Source organism: Bombina bombina, chromosome 8, assembly GCF_027579735.1.
Source record: "Bombina bombina isolate aBomBom1 chromosome 8, aBomBom1.pri, whole genome shotgun sequence".
Classification (NCBI taxonomy): Eukaryota; Metazoa; Chordata; class Amphibia; order Anura; family Bombinatoridae; genus Bombina; species Bombina bombina.
The window spans coordinates 337,214,598-337,240,650 of NC_069506.1; the positions used below are offsets into that span (position 1 = coordinate 337,214,598).

At 38.3% G+C, this 26,053-nt stretch overlaps 1 protein-coding gene across 4 annotated transcripts in view; it reads right to left on the reverse strand.

Moving 5' to 3' along the window:
- Positions 1–476: 476 nt before the first annotated feature.
- The window catches only part of LOC128639276 (NXPE family member 2-like), a 123,032-nt gene continuing 97,455 nt past the window's right edge, over positions 477–26,053 (reverse strand). For all 4 annotated transcript variants that reach the window (XM_053691577.1, XM_053691579.1, XM_053691580.1 and 1 more), the window contains 3 exons: positions 25,099–25,157; positions 20,732–20,950; positions 477–2,562 (listed from right to left, as the gene is read on the reverse strand). In XM_053691577.1, the coding sequence (XP_053547552.1) occupies positions 2,018–2,562; positions 20,732–20,950; positions 25,099–25,157 (823 nt within the window). In that variant the 3' untranslated portion in view covers positions 477–2,017. The remainder of the gene's footprint in view (positions 2,563–20,731; positions 20,951–25,098; positions 25,158–26,053) is intronic.

The following is a 26,053-nucleotide window of genomic DNA, read 5'->3' on the forward strand; positions in this document are numbered from 1 at the left end:
GAATAGTGGCGAGTATACCTGGTAGGATCTTGATAACTTCCAAAAGTAGTCAGATTGTGCCGAACTTGCGTTCGGAACATCTGGAGTGACGTAACCATCGAATCAGGCTCGCCACAAATACGCTGCGGAATTCCAACGTATTTGCGGTTGACCGCTTGATAAATAGAGGCCAATGCCTTTTCATGTTTGAAGCTAGTTCAGCACTGATAAATTATTTGGAAAAAAAATAAACTGAGCAGCTCTACCGGGCTTTAAGAGATACAGTGAAATTATGATGTTAAGTTATAGCTTCCCATTTGCTAAAAAAACGTGGAACTAACACAGCCAAAAAAAAACAAAAAAAAGCAGCTCTGCTTGCAGAAACAGACAGAACAGAACGGTGTATAAAATTCGTTTTCAATGCAATTCGTTTCCAGGATATTTTTTGACATGTTAATCATTCTGTTTATTTAATAGTAAATAAATACTACTAAGAGTTTGTAAAGTAAGCAGCATTTATTTTGTTCCACTAGAAGTACCAGAGCAATCTTTGGCATTTGGCTGGTATTTATTTATTTGTTACGTGCTCTATTTGAAAGCACAACTCAGGAGAACAAACTGTGCCTCATATACATGCTCATATTAAATAAATATTTTTGTCTTACACTATTTAATATGAGCATGTATGAGGCACAGTTTGTTCTGAGTTATGCTTTCAAGTAGAGCAGTAACAGTTGTGATCCGTGATGAAAGCTGCTGGGCATAGCAGATTACAGGATCGTTAGGTGAACGGACTATGTTTTTGTTTTGCGCCTGCAATAAATCAACTCCCTCCCCTACACTTTGCCCTCATGCAGCACTTGGACAGTGTGTGAGTCAGAAGGATACGCTGACAAACAGGAGCTGCAAGGTTAGAATGTCTTGGTTATTTAACACTTTGTATGGCTGTGTGCAGGGCTTTATACATACTCAGGGCTAGATTTATCAAGCCCCTGCGGCAGCAAGTTCTCACAAGAACTTGCTCGCCACAATTTATCAAGCAGCGGTCACCTGACCGCTGCTTCCCTAACATCTTCGCCACCTCTATTGTGGCGAAATTAAATCTCCTCGGACGAGTCCGACCGAGGAGATTGACAGCTCCTGCCCGCACGTGATTGGCTGTGCGCGGGCAAGGGGCGGGATTGCACGCGAGCGCAAAATTGCACTCGTGTGCAATGTTAATTACCTGCAGGTAATTTCGCCCCACCACAGGCGAGCTGAGGCGTACAGGGGCGCGTATACGCGCCCCTGTACGCCTCAGCGTTGATAAATCTAGCCCTCAGTCTCTTCCAGCCTTACCTCTGCAATTGTATCTCTCTGCTCTGACCAACTAACTCCTCTCCTCCTTTCCCCCTTCCTGATGATTAATGTGGCCACTGGACAGTGTTCATTGAGCTGTAAAGTGCAAGCCTGTCCAAGAGGTCTGTTTTCTCATCTTTTTTTTTTTTTTTTTTTGTTAAACTGATATCACTATGTTGAAGTAAACTTTATATTGTACTGAATGAAATGCTAGTATGTTTGTGTATATTATTATAGACATATACCTAGTTCCTAGATTTACTACATCAAATTATATGTACAGTACTGTGTATGTGTGTGTGTTCTTAAAATAAACTTTATATAATAAACACACATACACAGTACTGTATATATCATTTGATGTAGTAAATCTAGGAACCAAGTATATGTAGAAGTTTGTAATGGCTACCATTTATTTATTTTTTTAATAGGTAGGACCATCTGGGGGACGTGTCTTTATTTAAAGGGGTGGAGTCTAGCGCCCCACCATCTTTAAAATTCACCAGCCGCCACTGGCTGGGAGCTTGTGAGTGAGTGCTGGACTTTATTTTTGTGTGTATTGTAATGTCAATATTAAGAAAATATGCACTTTGTAGAGGGCATGATATATTGCATCATTGGCGCACATTTTTAGTCTACAATTGGTCACACATTTAGACAAGTAGACAGTTTTTTTTATATTTATCATGTCCTGGAATAGTTAAGATGCTTGTGTTAAAGACATACTGATGATATTTTCTAGAACTTGAACTGGAGGATGAATGACATTTGAAGCATATGCTATAGTCATGTCCAAAGCATCAACAAACCCAACATTTAACCCATCAAAAATTTTCCTGAGTACAATATATTGGACATGTCCATGAAAGTCACTAAATCTCTCCATGTCCATATCCATTTCCCTGGCATTCTCTTCTTTGATGATTACCTTGGTATATGGGCTTCTAATAAAGAGTCGCTCTATAGCTTTGCGAACATTTATGGCAGATTTAATAAAAACTCGGAACGGGAAGGGTCTGAAATGTTGTCCCATGGTAAGAATGATTATCGTGTTTATTCCTCCACCAATTTGATCAATCTGACGGGCCATGTAAGCATCTTCTTTTATTGAGTAGAAAGTTTTACTAACAAAGGGAAAGGTATGTTTCTTCCATTGAATGTAAATGAAGTTTTCAAGATTGATTGCTAAGAGTGTCTTCTGCCAGGATTGCATCTCATCTTCTGTGTGGTTAAAATAATCAACAACTGAAATAAACAAAAAGTAAAGTTATAACCACTTATTGTAAGAGAAGATATTGTGTCTCATATTAGGTCCAATATCTATAATGTGAAGTTGAACATTTGCCATTTAAGCAACCATTTTGGGCTAGATTACAAGTGAATCGCTATTTATTACTCGTGCATTAACTCCTCTGGAAGTAAGCTATTTGCCCGTGTCGAGTATCTTGTGCATAACATGTTGAAAGTTAAAAGTTTTTGTGCGAGCACTAACCCAACATGGGCAAAAAGCTGAACTTGGAATATTGAGACTGTGTTAATGTATTCCCCCATAGACTTCAAAAGTATGCTAACCCGACCAAAAATGTTAATTTCTTTCCTAAGATATGGAGAGTCCACAACATCATTCAATTACTAGTGGGAATATCACTCCTGGCCAGCAGAAGGAGGCAAATAGCACCACAGCAAAGCTGTTAAGTGTCACTCCCCTACCCATAATCCCCAGTCATTCTCTTTGCCTCTGTTAAGAGGTGAAGTTTGGTGTCTGAAGAAATTAATTTCTTTTTCGGGTACTTTTCCCTGCAAGCAAGGATTTGGGTTTAGCTGAGTTCATGTAAATCTCTTCAGTAGAGTAGTGGTGGCTTTTAAGCAGTTAGGAAGTTGTGAGGTAGTCCTTGCTTTGTTTCCTAACACATTGCTGCCCATGGTACAGAAAGCCAGAGTTGGTTACTCTGTTCTTGCTTTTTCTACAGGTCTCTGTAAGGAGTATGTGTCCTTTCAAGCCCTGTGAGCTGTCTTCCTGCCGGACAGCTAGACTGCATGTAAGTGCTTTTGTCTTCTAGAACTTGGAGACCTGCACTTAAGAAGAATATGTCATATGCAGTAGATGGGGACATTTTTAAAATCCTTTATACAGGATTCTCTTTGGCAGTGGGCAGGCACATTATGTATGTTGAGACTAGGGGTTAATCTTCCCTTTATTGGGACGTTTTTCCTCTTTGGGCTAATTTTGTTGAAATACTTTATTAGTTTGTGTGTGGCTTATGTTTTATACAGGGATTTATGTATAAACTTCGGTCAGTTGCGTTTCTTTGCTTGCTTAGCTAGAACAGGCTAACTGACAAACTGCTTAAGTTTGACACCAGCTGCAGCTACTTGCATCTTATGTTGTAGGCAGAGGGAAACGTGCGCCTTTTACTTGCTGCGTAGTTTCCTCTCTCTGCCGGTCATGTGACTTCTCTTTGCTGTCGGATATTCACGGAGTGGCGTCATTGAATTTCAGTCTCTACAGTGTCGATCTACTATACAATGGTTTTAGAGACTATTAAAAGATATTAAAAATTCTTAAAGTGACAGTGTATTTAAAAAACTACAATTTGCAGATTTTTTTATTTAGTATTATGGACATGGACCAAGACTCCATTGACAAATGCTTGTTATGCCTAGAGGCACAAATTGTTTTGCCTATGCAATTCTGTGCTGCATGCTTAGCTAGAACACTTCAATTTAAAGATAAATTGTTGCCCTCTGAGCCCAATGTCTCTCAGGATGATGCTGTTCAGGCAATGCCACAGCTTTGCTCCTTAAACGTCCCAAGCGTCTATGCCATCACATACAGTGCCCTGCTGTTCCTCTCAGCCTCCTGGAGGAGTTTATTTGCCTGCAGATTTTGCTGCACATGTATCTTCTGCGGTATCTGTGCCATTATCTGCTTTTCCTATGCTGGGAAAGCGTAAGAGGAAAATTAGACATTCAGATAGTAAGGTTTCTGTTCTACCTACTGCTACCCATGTTGCCCTCCGTCATAAGTCTGATGAGGAGGATACGCTGGTAGCCTCTGAGGGTGAAATCTCAGATTCGGACAGTATTATTCCTTCATCTGATACTGAAGAAGTAAACTTCAGATTTTAGCTTGAACACCTTTGTGTACTGTTAAAGGAAGTATTGGCTACTTTGGACAACTCCGATTCTTCTGTCGTTGTCAACCCTAAGAAGTCTAGTAAACTTAATAAATACTATGATGCTCCTTCCTCTGTGGCAAGTGTGGCATCTTATTGGTGTGATACCTTGTCTGAATCAATTTTAGTAGAGACTCCGTTGGAGGAGCTACAAGATAGGATTAAGGCTCTCAAACTAGCCAATTCCTTTATTTCTGATGCTAATATGCAAGTTATTAGACTGGGAGCCAAGATGTCTGGCTTCACTGTCCTAGCCTGCAGGGCATTGTGGCTAAAATCTTGGTCAGCTGATGTTACTTCTAAGTACACGCTTTTGGCACTTCCTTACAAGGGTAAGACCTTGTTTGGACCTGGTCTGACAGAAATAATTTCTGATATTACGGGTGGAAAAGGGTCTTTTCTACCGCAAGACAAGAAGAACAGACTCAAAAGATGTCAAAGTAATTTTCGTTCCTTTCGTAACTTCAAAGGTCAAAAGTCTTCCTCTCCCTCTTTCAAGCAGGAGCAGTCCAAGTCTTCTTGGAAGACCAATCAGTCTTGGAATAAGGGGAAGCAATCAAAGAAACCCTCAGCTGAGTATAATTCAGCATGAAGGGTTGGCCCCCGGTCCTGGTTCGGATCAAGTAGGGGGCAGACTTTCCCTGTTTTGTCAAGCGTAGAGACGAGATGTCCCAGATCCTTGGGCTGTGGACATAGTATCTCAGGGTTACAAAATAGAATTTAAAACTTTCCCTCCCATGGACAGATTCCACCTCTCAAGATTATTTGCAGACCAGGTAAAAAGAGAGGAATTCTTGAACTGCGTCCAGGACCTTTCCTCCCTGGGAGTAATTGTTCCAGTTCCAGTAAGTGAACAGGGTTTATGATTCTATTCAAATCTGTTCGTGGTTCCCAAAAAAGAGGGAACTTTTCTACCCATTTTAGACCTAAAGTGCCTATACAAGTTTCTCTGGGTACCGTCCTTCAAAATGGAAAACATTTGTTCCATTCTTCCTTTGGTCCAAGAGGGTCAGTTCATGATGACCATAAACCTGAAGGACGCATATCTTCATGTTCCCATCCACAGGGATCATCACAAATTCCTGAGATTCGCCTTTCTAGACAAACACTTTCAGTTTGTGGCTCTTCCGTTTGGCCTTGCCACAGCTCCCAGAATTTTCTCAAAGGTTCTGGGGGCTCTCTTGGCAGTGATCAGGTCTCGGGGAATTGCAGTGGCACCATACCTGGATGACATATTGGTTCAGGCGGCATGTTTTCAACAAGCAAACTCTCATACAGAGATCTTGTATTTTCTACGTTCCCATGGTTGGAAAGTGAATCTGGAAAAGAGTTCCCTTGTTCCAGCTACAAGGGTGGTTTTCTTAGGGACCATAATAGATTCCCTATCTATAAAAAAAATTTGACGGAAGTCAGAAAATCCAAAATTCTCTCCTCTTGCCTCTCTCATCAGTATACTGTTATGCCATCAGTGGCTCAATGTATGGAGGTAATTGGTCTGATGGTTGCTTCCATGGACATCATTACCTTTGCTCGATTCTATTTGAGAGCTGTTCAATTATGCATGCTCAGACAATGGAACGGAGACCATGCGGATCTGTCTCAGAGGATAGATCTAAACCAGTCAACAAGAGACTCTCTCCCATGGTGGCTTTCTCAGGACCATCTGTCTCAGGACACATGATTCCAGAGACCTTCCTGGGTGATTGGATGCCAGACTGCTAGGCTGGGGAGCAGTCTGGGACTCGTTAAAGGCGCAGGGGACTATGGACTCGGGAGGAGTCTGCTCCCCCTATAAACGTATTGGAGTTGACAGTGATTTACAATGCTCTGATGGCTTGGCCTCAATTGTCCTTAGCCCTGTTTATCAGGTTTCAGTTGGACAACATCACCTCAGTGGCTTACATCAACCATCAGGGAGGAACTCACAGTTACTTAGCCATAAAGCAGGTGGCCCAGATTATTCAGTGGGTGAAAGCTCACAATTGTTGTCTATCTGCCATTCACATTCCTGGAGTGGACAACTGGGAAGCAGATTTCCTGAGCAGACAGACATTTCACCCCGGAGAGTGGGCTCTCCATCCGGAGTTGTTCTCCAGGTTAACCCTCAAATGGGGGGTGCCAGAGATGGATCTGAAGGGGTCTCAGCAGAACGCCAAGCTTCCAAGGTATGGTTCAAGGTCAATAGATCCTCAGGCCGCTCAGAAAGATGCTCTGGCGGTTCCTTGGGATTTCAGTCTAGCATACCTGTTTCCTCTGTTTGCGCTCCTTCCGCGAGCTATTGCTCGTATCAAACAAAAGAGAGCATCAGTAATTCTAATTGCTTCTGCATGGTCTCGCAGGATCTGGTATGCAGACCAAGTGAAGATGTCTTCTCGGCCGCCTTGGAGGTTGCCTCTGAGGAAGGACCTTCTAACTCAGGGTCCATTCCTCCATCCAAATCTCGTTTTTCTGAAGCTGACTGCTTGGAAATTGAACACTTAGATCTGTCTAAGTGTGGATTTTCTGAGTCGGTCATTGAAACCATGATCCAGGCTCGCAAGCCTGTTACTCAAAAAATTTACCATAAGGTATGGCGTAAATACATTTATTGGTGTGAATCTAAGGGCTACTCTTGGAGTATGGTCAGGATTCCTAGAATGTTGTCTTTTCTCCAGGAAGGTCTGGAGAAAGGGTTTTCAGTCAGTTCTCTGAAAGGTCATATTTCTGCATTATCTATTTTGTTACACAAGCGTCTGGTGGACGTGCCAGATGTTCAATCTTTTTGTCAGGCCCTGGTCAGAATCAGGCCGGTTGCTCCTCCTAAGAGCCTTAATCTTGTTCTTAAAGTTTTGCAGCAGGCTCCGTTTGAGCCAATGCATTCCTTAGATATTAAGTTGCTATCTTGAAAGGTTTTGTTTCTTATTGCTATCTGTTTTGCTCAGAGAGTTTCGGAACTCTCGTCTTTGCCGTGTGATTCGCCTTACCTTATTTTTCATGCAGATAAAGTGGTTCTTTGTACTAAATTGTTTTTTTTTCCTAAAGTGGTTTCAGATAGAAATATTAATCAGGAGATTGTTGTTCCTTCTCTCTGTTACAATCCTTCTTCTCATAAAGAACGTCTGTTGCACAACTTGGATGTTGTGCATGCTCTAAAATTCTACCTATAGGCGACTAAGGATTTTTTTCCAGTCTTCTGCCCTGTTTGTTTGTTTCTCAGGAAAGCATAAGGGTCAGAAGGATACTTCTACTTCTCTTTCCCTCTGGTTGAGAAGTATGATTCGTTTTGCTTATGAGACTGCTGGACAGCAGCCTCCTGAGAGAATTACAGCTCATTCCACTAGGACTGTCTCCTCTTCTTGGGCTTTCAAAAATGAATCTTCTGTGGAACAGATTTGCAAGGCTGAAACTTGGTCCTTTCTGCATACTTTTTCCAAATTTTCCAAATTTGATACTTTTGCTTCGGCTGAGGTCTCTTTTGGGAGAAAGGTTCTTTAAGCGGTGGTGCCTTCTGTTAAGGTCTGCCTGTCTTATTCTCCCTCCCTGTTCATTTTGTGTCCTCTAGCTTGGGTATTGGTTCCCACTAGTAATTGCATGACGTTGTGGACTCTCCATATCTTAGGAAAGAAAACAAAATTTATGCTTACCTGATAAATTTCTTTCTTTCCGGATATGGAGAGTCCACAACCCCACCTCTACATCTTTGTGTTTATTCTTTTTACATTTCCCTTTGGTCGAATGACTGCGGATTATGGGTAGGGGATTGATACTTAACAGCTTTGCTGTTGTGCTCTTTGCCTCCTCCTGCTGGCCAGGAGTAATATTCCCACTAGTAATTGAATGACGTCGTGAACTCTCCATATCCGGAAAGAAAGAAATGTATAAGGTAAGCATATATTTTATTATTTCACATTCCATTGTTCTTCGCATAGCAGAATATGTTCTATTTATTCATAAATACATATTTCTATAAATATCTAAATTTAAAAAAATATATATATCTATACCTATATATATATATATATATATATATATATATATATATATATAGTGCAAAGATAGGAAATAGGCGCGAAAAGAGATCACTCAGAGGTATAAGGCTATGAAACAAAATGTAGATATAAAGATGTATATAATTATGTACAGTATGCACTAAAAGGAACAAATCTCTTATAATGAATAGAACAATGGATAGTAAAAAGTCTGTTTCAACAAACTAGGATGTATAAAAGCACATACAATTCTAAAAACCATTAAATTGCAGTGCATACATTAATATTTATTTATTTATTTATTTTTTTTTTTTTTTATTATTTTTATTGAGGTTCTTTTCAAAACATACAATTAGTAGCAATAAAAACATACATATAAGAGAAAATAAATTGTTACAGGGTAGGCTGTTAAAACAAAGCTGAGAAATGCACAAATTACTTAATGACAACCTACACTGTCAGTACAGGCAGAAAATGCTTCTTAAGCTGTAAGCCCACCAAAAGATTTGAGTGGCCACTCTTGGACCACACTTTTACTTTAACCCTGATATAAGGTAGGTGAACATTAATGTGTCAGGGCCACTCATGGACCCTGGATGAAGAACCTCTGGTTTTCTTGCTTTTTGATACTATATTTATGCTTAACACTTGCTTTTTGCATTTTAATATTATAGTTAGAATGAACATTTTAACAGGGTAGTAGAACTTTGAGAGAATGTAAATAGAACTCTGCCTGACATATATTTGGAAAAAGACAGTAATATACTAAACCAGAGGTGGAACTAATTAAAAACTAGGAGATTATATCTACATATATCATAAAAATTGAGAGAATAAGAGGGAGTTGAAGGTAAGGTTGCCACATAAGAAAGGTCCTTATTATCAAATCAAGTATGAGTTGTACACTAATCAGCCAAAATCTGAACAGTGATAGATCATGCCCAAAACGTGTTCCAAAGTAAATATCCACCTACATTGGGATGTTATGTATGAATAGCAAAAACTAAAGTAGTTGAAAAAAAATAAAGGATAGATATCTCGCCACCTCGGCCGCTGGCAACAAGATACCACCTTAACATGGTTTGCTAAGATATTATATGAGTAGGGGGAAGTCAAAAGCTATACTATATTTTAGGGCATAACTGAACAGGAGGCCGAATACGCTTTCTAGAAAGAAGCAATAAAGGGGTATATAAGTAAAACAACTCTTAAGAAATGGGCATAGCACTGTATATATTGTTAAGTGATAAATAGGTCAAAAGTGATGCGGAAGGCCTGTAAGTAATGGGTAAAAAGGACCAAAAGTAATAACCTGGACATTACAAATAAACAGATTACTCAGGTGAACTGGTTCTCACTATGTTACTGAGCTTGGCGTCCCCATATAGGCAGGAGACATTGTTATAGAATCACAGGGTTTTCATTAAAGAAATCAGGGGCAGTTCAAGAACCTACAACTATTAGACAGATAGTCCCCAGTGAAGATATACATGTTTCAAGTGTGCAAATTGTTCAAATGAGACTTCAGTAGCAATATACATAGGATACAGAATACCATAACTTTAAGACTCAATGCCTAAATGGTAGGCTCCTACAGTGTTACTGAACCTGACATCTCTGTACATACAATGAGAGTGATCATGGCTTCTTTAAGCAGGGAAATGTGTGAGAGAGTAGCACTAAAAGCTATAACTGTGGAGATATATGATGTAGAAATATGCTGTAATAGGACATCATATCATAAAGAGCAGATAATACTGTGTGTAGATAAATGAGTGATCAAAGGCATTAAGCAGTACACAGGGTGTTACTAAAAACAATTAATGTGCCATAGACGTTGGAGCTTTTAAAAGAGTCATCTTAGGATCCCTAAGTGGTCTTACATGAAATTTTGGTATGCATAGTAGTATAACTAAGGAGACACCTTCACATTAAAATCTTATCTAAGATACTAACTGTACTAGTCGCAGGACATAGTCTCATCAACTAAGGGATGTTTTATTCTAAATGTCTGGTAGTTTTCTCCAGCAACCGCAATCGTGCTCACAATAATAAACAGAAAGTGCTCCAGTCAAGGTATAACAATGATATGCGGGTGCAGATAAAAAAATCATCAATACTCTTACTACAGTAGTCACATAAACTCACTGCGGCTAATAAGACACTCTAACAGTCATGCATATATAGATATCTTCTTTGGACCCATTTTTGCAAGGATCGTTAATGACACTCCAGAGGAAACTATTTGCGGCCCCACCTAACTGTGATAAGTCTGTCCTACTGCTTTAACAAGGAGCCGGCAAGAATAAATGAAGGTTACATGCAGGGGAGACCAGAGTGAAACGTCTCAATCATGGAGAGAGGGCTGCAGCAAGCCTCCTGGGTCCCAGTCCAGGTGCATCAGGGGGAGACGCGACCAGACTACCAGGAGGTAATACGAGCCTGACAGTTGTGCTGCTCGTGGTAGCGTGGAGCCGTTGAGCCGGGTGCAGACTTCTGTCAAAAACTCCATTGCGGTAATTGTACTCCAAGCTCTCCTCAATTGAGTGCGACTTTCCAGGTCCAGGATGGTAACTCGCGGCCACGCCGCTCTTTGTTCCTTGGGAGAGTGTACAATCGGGGATCCTTTGGGTACATATATTGCAGCTGCAAGGTTCAGTGAAATGGTTTGCAGGCTATCTGTCCCATCACTGTGAGATTTCCATGATCCGGCAACAGAACTCACAGCATCGCTGTTGTAGCCGTTAACTGTTTTCTCATATTTCAGTGTAGGCAGCATGATACTGGGGTCCGTTGATCTCTTACTGTTATTCTGTGTGTAGAGGGAGCGCTGAGGTCTCACCATGTTATCGCTCCATCCTTCCATAAGTACAGGCTCAGCATGGGTGACTGCCTGCGGCAAATGAATGCTATTGGGCTTGAGTGTTGAATTCAGAATATTCTCAAAGGCGGCATGGTGGTTTGCTAGTATAAGTTCCAGCTCCCTTAAAATATCCGTAACGTACTCCATAGTCTATTATGTAGATCTATAGTCAGGCAGATTAAGTAGAGTAGATTTTAACTAACGCACACTTAGTGCTTCTTAACGACAGGGCCCAGGGCTTCCCGCCGGGGGTAAAGTGAAGGGCCAAGATCTTATAATGGCTCCAGACGCTGATGCCAGCAGCAATTCCATTAACTAGAGGTATGAAAAGTTGTGGCTTCAAAAGTGCAGAGCAATGCTGGTAGTTAGTTACATAGATCGATCTGTTGAAAGGCAAATTTTGAAGATTTATGCAGAAAAGCTGTAGCAGCACACAGCAATGCGACTGAACATGGCCGCTGCCCGGAAGTTCCCCCCATACATTAATATTTAAAAGTTGTTAAACTTCTAGAAAGAAAAATAAATGCAATAATTTATTTTTAAATAAATTGAGTTAGAAGTAAGTAGGTATTCTCATATAAAAAGAGGCTCCAATATATAGGTTGTCCAAAATTATAAATGATGATGATTCTAATAAACGTTTTGCACAGATGTTAGTTCACAAGAACAAGTACATGCATAATCATGCAATTGTCCTTACAATGGTGAATAGGAGCCGAGATAGTCAGTCCCCAGATTCCCAAGGGCAAGGAAACTTTTTTCCAAAACAAGACCAGTTGGTGTGTTCAAGCCCATGATAATAAGTAGAATTCCTACTTAATAGAAGTTACCTCAATCATATGAGGTAAGTGCCGCATGAAATAACCACTCAATGGGCTGCCCAGCTGAGTAGTGATCCATTTTCAGAAGCGCTATTAGGCTCAGATCCACTCCCCTCTCTCTCTCTCCAAGTTACCCTCCACATTACCAGGATCCTGACAACAAGTAGGGGAAAACAAAACGCATATAGGATATTGCAACACCGTTTAAATTAAGTAACCGATTTTTATTATAACCTTAGTAAAACATGCTTACACTTTCAAACCTCAATTTGCGTATGAGGTATCAGTAAAACATCAATAAAAACATAGAAGCAGTTCTTCTCATAAACAAAACAAACAGTCTGGTGTGGACAAGGATCAACATTAGCCCCAGTAGCATATAGAATCCTCACCGGATGACTCCGGAATGCTCCTTACGCGTTTCAAAGGCGTCTAACAGTCTTTCTATGCCTTCTTCGTCTGACGAATCCTCTGAGGATTAATGTATTTGGAAAAAAGTTTCCTTGCACTTGGGAATCTGGGGACTGACTATCTCGGCTCCTATTCACCATTGTAAGGACAATTGCACGATTATGCATGTACTTGTTCTTGTGAACTAATATCTGTGCATCATCATCATTTATAATTTTGGACAACCTATAAATTGGAGTCTCTTTTTATATGAGAATACCTACTTACTTCTAATTCATTTTTTTTAATTGCATTTATTTATCTTTCTAGAAGTTTAACAACTTTTAAATATTAATTTATGTACTGCATTTTTATGTTTTTTTGAATTGTATGTGCTTTTATACATCCTAGTTTGTTGAAACAGACTTTTTACTATTCATTGTTCTATCAATTATTTGAGATTTGCTGCTTTTAGTGCATACTGTACATAATTATATACATTTATTTCATAGCCTTATACCTCTCTTTTCGCGCCTATTTCCTATCTTTGCACCCCATTTTCTACTTCATTTTTCAATAGGCGTGCATGGGCGGGGGGCCATGTAGGTCTGTTGTTTGGTATCTGGGCAGCGGTCTAGGTCTTTTGGAGGTTCTAATTATTAAGGTTCAGTGGTATTTAACTACCAAGCGCTGCATTTTTGTACTGTGTGTGTTGATATATACAGATAAACTGTATAGGAATATCTATTTAAAAAAATACTTAGAACATATTCCCCTGTGTGAAGAACATTGAAATGGGAAATATTTACAGTAAATACACAATTTAGCACTTTATTCACAACTACACAAAAGCACGTCTACTAGATATGTACGCATGATTCATGAACCACAATTCAAATAGCACACATGCTCAGAAAGCACATATTGTGTTAGCAATTACTCACTTTGCTTCCTTACGGATAATTACATGCCAGCACTGGTTCTCTGGGAATGTGTGTTGTTTTAATGTATATATGCCCCATATCAAGTAAAAACTGATACTACTGAAACAGTGATACATTTCTTGAAAACATTTTTCATCTACTATGTGTGTAATTTCAAATTTCTTTCATGTAATTAACAAGAGTCCATGAGCTAGTGACGTATGGGATATACATTCCTACCAGGAGGGGCAAAGTTTCCCAAACCTCAAAATGCCTATAAATACACCCCTCACCACACCCACAAATCAGTTTTACAAACTTTGCCTCCAAGGGAGGTGGTGAAGTAAGTTTGTGCTAGATTCTACGTTGATATGCGCTCCGCAGCAAGTTGGAGCCCGGTTTTCCTCTCAGCGTGCAGTGAATGTCAGAGGGATGTGAGGAGAGTATTGCCTATTGAATGCAGTGATCTCCTTCTACGGGGTCTATTTCATAAGGTTCTCTGTTATCGGTCGTAGAGATTCATCTCTTACCTCCCTTTTCAGATCGACGATATACTCTTATATTTACCATTTCCTCTACTGATTCTCGTTTCAGTACTGGTTTGGCTTTCTACAAACATGTAGATGAGTGTCCTGGGGTAAGTAAGTCTTATTTTCTGTGACACTCTAAGCTATGGTTGGGCACTTTATTTATAAAGTTCTAAATATATGTATTCAAACATTTATTTGCCTTGACTCAGAATGTTCAACTTTCCTTATTTCCAGACAGTCAGTTTCATATTTGGGATTATGCTTTAAATTATCATATTTTGTCTTACCTCAATTTGACTTTTTTCCCTGTGGGCTGTTAGGCTCGCGGGGGCTGAAAATGCTTCATTTTATTGCGTCATTTTTGGCGCGGATTTTTTTGGCGCAAAAATTCATTTCCGTTTCCGGCGTCATACGTGTCGCCGGAAGTTGCGTCATTTTTTGACGTTATTTTGCGCCAAAAATGTCGGCGTTCCGGATGTGGCGTCATTTTTGGCGCCAAAAGCATTTAGGCGCCAAATAATGTGGGCGTCTTATTTGGCGCCAAAAAATATGGGCGTCGCTTTTGTCTCCACATTATTTCAGTCTCATTTTCATTTGCTTCTGGTTGCTAGAAGCTTGATGTTTGGCATTTTTTTCCCATTCCTGAAACTGTCTTATAAGGAATTTGATTTATTTTGCTTTATATGTTGTTTTTTCTCTTACATATTGCAAGATGTCTCACGTTGCATCTGAGCCAGAAGATACTACAGGAAAACCACTGCCTGCTGGATCTACCAAAGCTAAGTGTATCTGCTGTAAACTTTTGGTAGCTATTTCTCCAGCTGTTGTTTGTATTAATTGTCATGACAAACTTGTTAAAGCAGATAATATTTCCTTTAGTGATGTACCATTGCCTGTTGCAGTTCCCTCAACATCTAAGGTGCAGAATGTTCCTGATAACATAAGAGATTTTGTTTCTGAATCCATAAAGAAGGCTTTGTCTGTTATTTCTCCTTCTAGTAAACGTAAAAAGTCTTTTAAATCTTCTCTCTCTACAGATGAATTTTTAAATGAACACCATCATTCTGATTCTTTGGACTCTTCTAGTTCAGAGGATTCTGTCTCAGAGATTGATGCTGATAAATCTTCATATTTATTTAAGATGGAATTTATTCGCTCTTTACTTAAAGAAGTACTAATTGCTTTAGAAATAGAGGATTCTAGTCCTCTTGATACTAATTCTATACGTTTGGATAAGGTTTTTAAAGCTCCTGCGGTTATTCCAGAAGTCTTTCCTGTTCCTAATGCTATTTCTGCAGTAATTGCTAAGGAATGGGATAAATTGGGTAATTCATTTACTCCTTCTAAACGTTTTAAGCAATTATATCCTGTTCCGCCTGACAGGTTAGAATTTTGGGACAAAATCCCTAAAGTTGATGGGGCTATTTCTACCCTTGCTAAACGTACTACCATTCCTACGTCAGATGGTACCTCGTTTAAGGATCCTTTAGATAGAAAAATTGAATCTTTTCTAAGAAAAGCTTATCTATGTTCAGGTAATCTTCTTAGACCTGCTATATCATTGGCTGATGTTGCTGCAGCTTCAACTTTTTGGTTGGAAACTCTAGCGCAACAAGTAACAAATCGTGATTCTCATGATATTATTATTCTTCTCCAGCATGCTAATAATTTCATCTGTGATGCCATTTTTGATATTATTAGAGTTGATGTTAGATTTATGTCTCTGGCTATCTTAGCCAGAAGAGCTTTATGGCTTAAGACTTGGAATGCTGATATGGCTTCTAAATCAACTCTACTTTCCATTTCTTTCCAGGGAAACAAATTATTTGGTTCTCAGTTGGATTCTATTATTTCAACTGTTACTGGTGGGAAAGGAACTTTTTTACCACAGGATAAAAAATCTAAAGGTAAAAACAGGGCTAACAATCGTTTTCGTTCCTTTCGTTTCAACAAAGAACAAAAGCCTGATCCTTCGTCCTCAGGAGCAGTTTCAGTTTGGAAACCATCTCCAGTCTGGAATAAATCCAAGCCTGCTAGAAAGGCAAAGCCTGCTTCTAAGTTCACATGAAGGTACGGCCCTCATTCCAGTTCAGCTGGTAGGGGGCAGGTTACGTTTTTTCAAAGAAATTTGGATCAAATCTGTTCACAATCTTTGGATTCAGAACATTGTTTCAGAAGGGTACAGAATTGGTTTCAAGATGAGACCTCCTGCAAAGAGATTTTTTCTTTCCCATGTCCCAGTAAATCCAGTGAAAGCTCAAGCATTTCTGAATTGTGTTTCAGATCTAGAGTTGGCTGGAGTAATTATGCCAGTTCCAGTTCCGGAACAGGGGATGGGGTTTTATTCAAATCTCTTCATTGTACCAAAGAAGGAGAATTCTTTCAGACCAGTTCTGGATCTAAAATTATTGAATCGTTATGTAAGGATACCAACGTTCAAGATGGTAACTGTAAGGACTATATTGCCTTTTGTTCAGCAAGGGAATTATATGTCCACAATAGATTTACAGGATGCATATCTGCATATTCCGATTCATCCAGATCATTATCAGTTCCTGAGATTCTCTTTTCTAGACAAGCATTACCAATTTGTGGCTCTACCGTTTGGCCTTGCTACAGCTCCAAGAATTTTCACAAAGATTCTCGGTGCCCTTCTGTCTGTAATCAGAGAACAGGGTATTGTGGTATTTCCTTATTTGGACGATATCTTGGTACTTGCTCCGTCTTTACATTTAGCAGAGTCTCATACGAATCGACTTGTGTTGTTTCTTCAAGATCATGGTTGGAGGATCAATTTACCAAAAAGTTCTTTGATTCCTCAAACAAGGGTAACCTTTCTGGGTTTCCAGATAGATTCAGTGTCCATGACTCTGTCTTTAACAGACAAGAGACGTCTAAAATTGATTACAGCTTGTCGAAACCTTCAGTCACAATCATTCCCTTCGGTAGCCTTATGCATGGAAATTCTAGGTCTTATGACTGCTGCATCGGACGCGATCCCCTTTGCTCGTTTTCACATGCGACCTCTTCAGCTCTGTATGCTGAACCAATGGTGCAGGGATTACACGAAGATATCTCAATTAATATCTTTAAAACCGATTGTTCGACACTCTCTAACGTGGTGGACAAATCACCATCGTTTAATTCAGGGGGCTTCTTTTGTTCTTCCGACCTGGACTGTAATTTCAACAGATGCAAGTCTCACAGGTTGGGGAGCTGTGTGGGGATCTCTGACGGCACAAGGAGTTTGGGAATCTCAGGAGGTGAGATTACCGATCAATATTTTGGAACTCCGTGCAATTTTCAGAGCTCTTCAGTTTTGGCCTCTTCTGAAGAGAGAATCGTTCATTTGTTTTCAGACAGACAATGTCACAACTGTGGCATACATCAATCATCAAGGAGGGACTCACAGTCCTCTGGCTATGAAAGAAGTATCTCGAATTTTGGTTTGGGCGGAATCCAGCTCCTGTCTAATCTCTGCGGTTCATATCCCAGGTGTAGACAATTGGGAAGCGGATTATCTCAGTCGCCAAACGTTGCATCCGGGCGAATGGTCTCTTCACCCAGAGGTATTTCTTCAGATTGTTCAATTGTGGGGGCTCCCAGAGATAGATCTGATGGCCTCTCATCTAAACAAGAAACTTCCCAGGTATCTGTCCAGATCCCGGGATCCTCAGGCGGAGGCAGTGGATGCATTATCACTTCCTTGGAAGTATCATCCTGCCTATATCTTTCCGCCTCTAGTTCTTCTTCCAAGAGTAATCTCCAAGATTCTGAGGGAATGCTCGTTTGTTCTGCTAATAGCTCCGGCATGGCCTCACAGGTTTTGGTATGCGGATCTTGTCCGGATGGCATCTTGCCAGCCATGGACTCTTCCGTTAAGACCAGACCTTCTGTCACAAGGTCCTTTTTTCCATCCGGATCTGAAATCCTTAAATTTAAAGGTATGGAGATTGAACGCTTGATTCTTGGTCATAGAGGTTTCTCTGACTCCGTGATTAATACTATGTTACAGGCTCGTAAATCTGTATCTCGAGAGATATATTATAGAGTCTGGAAGACTTATATTTCATGGTGTCTTTCTCATCATTTTTCTTGGCATTCTTTTAGAATACCGAGAATTTTACAATTTCTTCAGGATGGTTTGGATAAGGGTTTGTCCGCAAGTTCTTTGAAAGGACAAATCTCTGCTCTTTCTGTTCTTTTTCACAGAAAGATTGCTATTCTTCCTGATATTCATTGTTTTGTACAAGCTTTGGTTCGTATAAAACCTGTCATTAAGTCAATTTCTCCTCCTTGGAGTTTGAATTTGGTTCTGGGAGCTCTTCAAGCTCCTCCGTTTGAACCTATGCATTCATTGGACATTAAATTACTTTCTTGGAAAGTTTTGTTCCTTTTGGCCATCTCTTCTGCTAGAAGAGTTTCTGAATTATCTGCTCTTTCGTGTGAGTCTCCTTTTCTGATTTTTCATCAGGATAAGGCGGTGTTGCGAACTTCTTTTGAATTTTTACCTAAAGTTGTGAATTCCAACAACATTAGTAGAGAAATTGTGGTTCCTTCATTATGTCCTAATCCTAAGAATTCTAAGGAGAAATCATTGCATTCTTTGGATGTTGTTAGAGCTTTGAAATATTATGTTGAAGCTACGAAATCTTTCCGTAAGACTTCTAGTCTATTTGTTATCTTTTCCGGTTCTAGGAAAGGCCAGAAAGCTTCTGCCATTTCTTTGGCATCTTGGTTGAAATCTTTAATTCATCTTGCCTATGTTGAGTCGGGTAAAACTCCGCCTCAAAGAATTACAGCTCATTCTACTAGGTCAGTATCTACTTCCTGGGCGTTTAGGAATGAAGCTTCGGTTGACCAGATCTGCAAAGCAGCAACTTGGTCTTCTTTGCATACTTTTACTAAATTCTACCATTTTGATGTATTTTCTTCTTCTGAAGCAGTTTTTGGTAGAAAAGTTCTTCAGGCAGCGGTTTCAGTTTGAATCTTCTGCTTATGTTTTTTGTTAAACTTTATTTTGGGTGTGGATTATTTTCAGCAGGAATTGGCTGTCTTTATTTTATCCCTCCCTCTCTAGTGACTCTTGTGTGGAAAGATCCACATCTTGGGTAGTCATTATCCCATACGTCACTAGCTCATGGACTCTTGTTAATTACATGAAAGAAAACATAATTTATGTAAGAACTTACCTGATAAATTCATTTCTTTCATATTAACAAGAGTCCATGAGGCCCACCCTTTTTTGTGGTGGTTATGATTTTTTTGTATAAAGCACAATTATTCCAATTCCTTATTTTATATGCTTCGCACTTTTTCTTATCACCCCACTTCTTGGCTATTCGTTAAACTGATTTGTGGGTGTGGTGAGGGGTGTATTTATAGGCATTTTGAGGTTTGGGAAACTTTGCCCCTCCTGGTAGGAATGTATATCCCATACGTCACTAGCTCATGGACTCTTGTTAATATGAAAGAAATGAATTTATCAGGTAAGTTCTTACATAAATTATGTTATTTATTTTCAAAACTGTAACTCATTCATTTGTATTGCAGTTTTGTCCTTTTTAAAGCATGACATGAACCCTCTGTTATTGGTTGCTTAAATTTGAGTAGGATGCTGGTAGAAGGGAAATAATTCAGTCCTAGATTACAGAGCTTTAGAGATTCATTTGGTAAGGGGACTAGAGGTTATATGATGGGGATGTTGAGTTAGGTTAGGTGGTCTTCAGGTGTTCTTAGGTTGAGAGTCTCTCAGGTGCTAGGTCACAGGTATTTTGGAGATGTTTAGGCTTGGCAGAAGTATATTGTGTGTTATACTTTATCTTGCATTAGACATGGGACTTGTTAGGGTTAATTGTTACAAGGAAGTTACAGTTTATGTTAATTATATTGCAATGTGTAGTTTAGTGTTTTAAATTAATTGTGGAGGAGAAGTTATATAATGTCTAGGACATTTTCAAATTAAAATTACATTCAAAGTGAGTAAACTAACTGTGTGAAAACACTTTACAATTATTTTTTTACTGTGCACAATTAAACATTTTATGTGGAATTAAATCCTGAGTGTAGTGTCTGTTCAAGCTTTCAGAGTTTCCAGTGTTTGTTCAGAGATGGATGCTACCTATATTAATATTAACACGTTTTATTTTTTTTCCCCTTCTCTGTTCTCTCAACTCTTTTTTTTTCATCCTGACTTTTAATATCTTAAAGAGATAGTCTAGTCAAAATTAAACTTTCATGATTCGGATAGGACATGCAACTCCAATTTACTTTTATTTTCAAATTCTACTTTGTTCTCTTGGCATTCTTTTTTGAAAGCTAATCCTAGGTAGGCTCATATGCTAATTTATAGGCCCTTGAAGGCTGCCTCTTATTTCAGTGCATTTTGACAGTTTTTCACAGCTAGACAGCACTAGCTCATGTTTGCCATACAGATAACATTATGAGTCAGCACTGACTGGCTAAAATGCAAGTCTGTGAAAAGAACTAAAATAAGGAGGCAGTCTGCAGAGGCTTAGACACAAGGTAATCACAGAAGTTAAAAGTATATTAATATAACCGTGTTGGTTATGCAAAACTGACAAATGGGTAATAAATAGATTATCTGTAAGTAATGTAAACAATAAAAATTATGGAGTAGACTGTCCCTTTAAGTTCTGAAGCACTTGGCACTTAAATAAACAAGTACAAAATAAAAATCAGTTACAGTTTCCATTACCTCAGACACACAATATAACACTTACTCTTAATTGTCTCTGCAAAGTGCCTTATATATTGGCGTACTGTGGAATCCCCAATAAGGAAAACTTTCTTCCCCTTTAGGAAACTGTGTAGTTGTTCATTTTTATTAAATGCTGTCATCTTGCAATGTATTGGATTCCACTTGTTATAAGAGAAAAATCCACTTGGAATGGGGTAGTAGGAAGAAGCGCCACATTTTACTTCGGGTTTGTGCAAATTCTCTTAAAACAAAAATAAATAATCACTAAACATCTTTTTTTCACAAATATTTGTGAATTTGTATAAAAAAATAAGTGTATTTAAATTAATTATTACAAATAGTTTGACATTTCATGACAGAATTAACTTTGCTTGATTGTCTAATTTAAATTATTAAGCTATTTGGGAAGTTTGTTGATTATAATATTATAATGGATACTTTACACTCAGGACTGGATTTATCAATTTACTTAGCACACCCTTTATGGGTTAGTGCATTAAAGAAAAATGTTTTTAGATTGTGATACCTTTTATTTGACAAACATATTTATAAATCAAGGATTTGTATTCCAAATGCAATGGTAGTTCAGTTCTAGGGTTGCTATGCCCCCCAAGTCATTACTGTTGCACCCCCATCCACCTTTTTATAAATCCACTACTTTACACAGAGTGTAAGTGATTAAAAATGTGGATTTAAAATAAAATAAACAAATAGGCTAGCAGAAGATAAGTTCCCCATCTTTACCCTCTTCACCCTTGATATTTAGCTTTGTGGTTACCTTTTTTCTCAACCCACCTTGTCTATAAGATATCACAACACCATACATTTATTTTAGATGCAAAATAAAATATTAAATATTAAAACAGCAATTTGACATTAAACTCCCAGGCTCAATAACAATGGCATAGTAACTTTTAATACTTTTCTACTGTGACTGCAGCTCTCTTCAAAGCTGTATTTTTTTAACTCTTTACTGGTCCTGTTGTTGAAGCTTTGTGTCTACATACTGGACATACAGGGGCTTTGGTATTCTTGCACTCTGACAAAGGGGGTGTTCATTAACAGACTAGGGATGCTGCTAGCTGCATAGTGCATTTCAGGTTAATATACATGATACATAGTGGGAGCTTTAGATTTTTGCAGTGGCTACTTTGACCTATACTAATAATGTGGCATTTTTTATATATGTTACACAGTTTTGAAGCTGTATTGTGTGTGCTAACCCCAATTTGTTCTATATAGCTGTCACATGGTGCAAGAATATGTGAGCTCCAAAATGACGTTGTCCAGTGTGAAAATGAGGAGCTTCACTAACCACAGGTTAAAATAAGAAAATGGCTCTGAAGAGAGATGCAGGAACAGAAGAAAAATTATTAGCTTGGCAAATAGTTACCATTCTGGTGAAATTGCAGCCAGCAGTTCAATGTCCCTTTCCACTATTAAACTTGAATAAGTAAAGGAAAAAAAAAACATTAAAATGTAGTAAAGTTTTATTACTGTTTTTAATAAAAAGCATTGATCATCAATTTTTTGTTGTTGCATTTACTAAGAACTGGGCATTCCTTTGCTGGATCATCATTATGTGATATTTTAAAGTGTGCATTTTCCTCACATTGCTAATCAGGTTGAGTATTTTGGTTTCTGAATTTAGTCATCATTCCATCCTCTCTTCATATTTATTACCCACAGCCTATTGAGTCTCTGTTCCAACCCACAAGTGATGTCTGCATAATCATGCGTGAGTTCTCATGAAGAAGAAAAGTTACAACTAGTGAAACCTGGAACCCTGGAAGACTGAATTTAAATCAAAGAAAGGCACCTATTTATCAAGCTGTAAGCTGTGAGGCTGTGGTTAAACCATGTTTATAAAGATATGGAACATTGATTAAGCATTGATAAACATAGCTTTTTAATTACTTCATAAGGGGTTGGACTCTTCAATGTGTTAATTATTACCTAATTCCCCTGTATCTGGAGAGGGATTGTTTTAATCCCTTGTTACTGTTACAGTTCACAAATATGCTGGTTCTTTAAAATGTGTCACACTGTACTAAAATGACTTTCTCTGGTATCTAATATGGCAATAAACAGTTTTTATATCAACCAATATTAGGACATCTACCTCATACGTAGGGTTTAATGTCCATTGAACCTTAAATAAAGACTACTTGAAGTCAAACAAGCATCTTGGAACAGTTATTTTGGAGTTATGTTCACTACAAATTTATGTGTGCCATTTCTTTGGCTATACTGTACTGCTATGTTTTTTTTGTTTATTTTTTTTTTACAATCTTTTATATTTAATTTAATTTATATACAGACATCCCCCTAGATTTTAATAAGCTTTTATAGAGAATTAAAATATACCCAATAACATAGAGAATTTAACATACTGTGGCTTTGATTGCTTTAGGAGATAGCATATTAAATGGAAAATTACCTAAAAAATGTCTGTCATCCATATGAAAAAGCAGAATTTAAACATGTTGTTGCCTAAATAAATATTTAAATTAAAACAGCGGCATTAAAGGGACATGAAAGCCAATTTTTTTCTTTCATGATTTAGAAAGAGCATGTTATTTTAAACAACTTTCTAATTTACTTCTATTATCTAATTTGCTTCATTCTCTTGATATCACTTGCTGAAAAGCATATCTAGATATGCTCAGTAGCTGCTGATTGGTTGCTGCACCTAGAGGCCTTATGTGATTGGCTCACACATGTGCATTGCTATTTCTTCAACAAAGGATATCTAAAGAATTGAGCAAATTAGATAATAGAAGTAAATTGGAAAGTTGTTTAAAATTGCATGCCCTATCTGAATCATGAAAGTTTAATTTTGACTAGACTGTCCTTTTTAATTGTGTACTTCCTGCTAGTGCTTATTGAATTATATGTTCTTACTACAAATGCTCAAAGAGCCTTAGCAGCAACTACAAATCAAACAATGAGCATGAGTAGAAAGCGCCTGTTAACCAATGAGCATGAGTAGAAAACGGCTGCAGTGTCAACCAATGAGCCTTAGAAGGAAGTACCTATCAACTAATGAGCCTAAGAAGGAAGTACCTATCAACTAATGAGCCTAAGAAGGAAGTACCTATCAACCAATGAGCATAAGAAGGAAGTACCTATCAACTAATGAGCCTAAGAAGGAAGTACCTATCAACCAATGAGCATAAGAAGGAAGTACCTATCAACCAATGAGCATAAGAAGGAAGTACCTATCAACCAATGAGCATAAGAAGGAAGTACCTATCAACTAATGAGCCTAAGAAGGAAGTACCTATCAACCAATGAGCATAAGAAGGAAGTACCTATCAACTAATGAGCCTAAGAAGGAAGTACCTATCAACCAATGAACATAAGAAGGAAGTACCTATCAACCAATGAGCATAAGAAGGAAGTACCTATCAACCAATGAGCATAAGAAGGAAGTACCTATCAACCAATGAGCATAAGAAGGAAGTACCTATCAACCAATGAGCATAAGAAGGAAGTACCTAGCAGCCAATGAGCATGAGAAGGAAGTGCCTAGCAACCAATGAGCATAAGAAGGAAGTACCTGTCAGCCAATGAACATTAGCAAGAAGAAAACAACAGATATAACTGTATTAGTTTTCATTTAAATTGAAACTGCTTTTCCATCAAATATTTAGAAAGAAAGAAAGAAATACATTCAACATGTTTAGCAGTGCCTGTTATATGGATTGGGGTTGCCAAGTGTCCAGTATTTAATTGAACAGTCCAGTATTTCAGCAGGCTGTCAACTATAATCTATACATACATGCAGGATACTTAAATGTCAAGATTTTTTTAATTTTATTATTCCTTGACTACCAGTTTAAATAGTCTTAAATGCCTCTATGCAATACTAACATTGTATTATGTGCCACTGGCAGTCATGGGAGTGTTAAACTGTTTGTGTTACATGTAACCAGTGGAGTAAAATCTCTGTGTTTTTTTTTACTGGTAGCCATGGTAGTGTAAAAAAATACCACTCTGTGTGTGCTTTTGCCAGTCAAGGGTGGGGTAAAATCACTGCTGCATGTGTGTGTTACTAGTAGCCAAACAAGAGAAATTATTCATTACTAGCAGCCAATGGGATAACATTGCTGTTCAGTTGTAAATATATATATATAAATAAATGAGGTTTAAATGAGGATTCATCAGCATGATATTTATGCTGCTTTAGGTTCTTACAATACTAGTTTCTTACATTGGTTACTCATTACGTTTGTCTCATCATGAAGGCTATGCAATGTAATAGTCCTGTTCTTACAATTGACATTTTGTAGATTGTTCAGCTTAATTATTCTCATATTGGTTTTATTCCCCAAGTTCCATAAAATAAGAAAATGTGCGTGTTGGAAATAGTTGCTTAAAACTTACTTCGACAGCTGAGGACTTTAATGGGCTGGAAATTGGAAACCTCCACACCGATATTTGATCTGTAAATATAGATTTTTGAGAGACATAAGAATAAATATGGGACCATAATTTTATTTTGTGAGAAACAGAATTTTTTTGACTTAAGGAGATGTCTAATGTGTTTGAATGCAATTATGTTTCACTTAACTAAACTGACAACTTTGAATTATTTGTTCTAATTAACATTTTTTCTAAAGTCCATATTGTTAATTGTGATCATCAATGAATATTGACAAGGAGAAGAGGGCTTTTGTGGGCAGCGGCCTAACAGTGTTTTGTGGGCGAACCCACACTACAAGGGCATGGCTGTTTTGCGGGTTGGGTTGGATAGAATTAGGGTGTGTTGTGTTCAGAGCCTTGGATGGTTTTGGGGGTCAGATATTGATAGAATCATATTTAACTTGCTGCCTATGTTTTATCATTTCAAAATGTGTTTCAGATATATTTTAACTATTTATTAAAATACAAACGGAGAGGTTTTTTTCACATAGTTCACATGTTAAAGTGAAGGTAAAGTTAATAGCTCCAGAAATCATCACTCGTTACAATATACTAATAGCACTATGATCGCTAACTTTTTTCCTTTATTTTTTTTCAAAATTTTACTTTTAATCATTATATTTGTTCCTACCATTACTGGGCGAACTCCTCCCACCCTCTATTTCCTCAATTTCAGCAATGTAACGCATAGAGCGGTCCCACCCGCTCTATACGTATCTCTAAAGCTTGTGCACGAAGTCTCTTCATATAGCGCATGCGCAAATCTGAGATTTTTAAGTCCTTCATAGAGAGATGCTGCAGTCTAACAGCCATGGGAGTAATCTCTCTATGACAGGTGCCTCTCACCCTCATTCCCTCCATGGCGAGATCGGGACCGACTGACTGCCCTAAGAGGAGAATAAATAATGCAAAACTA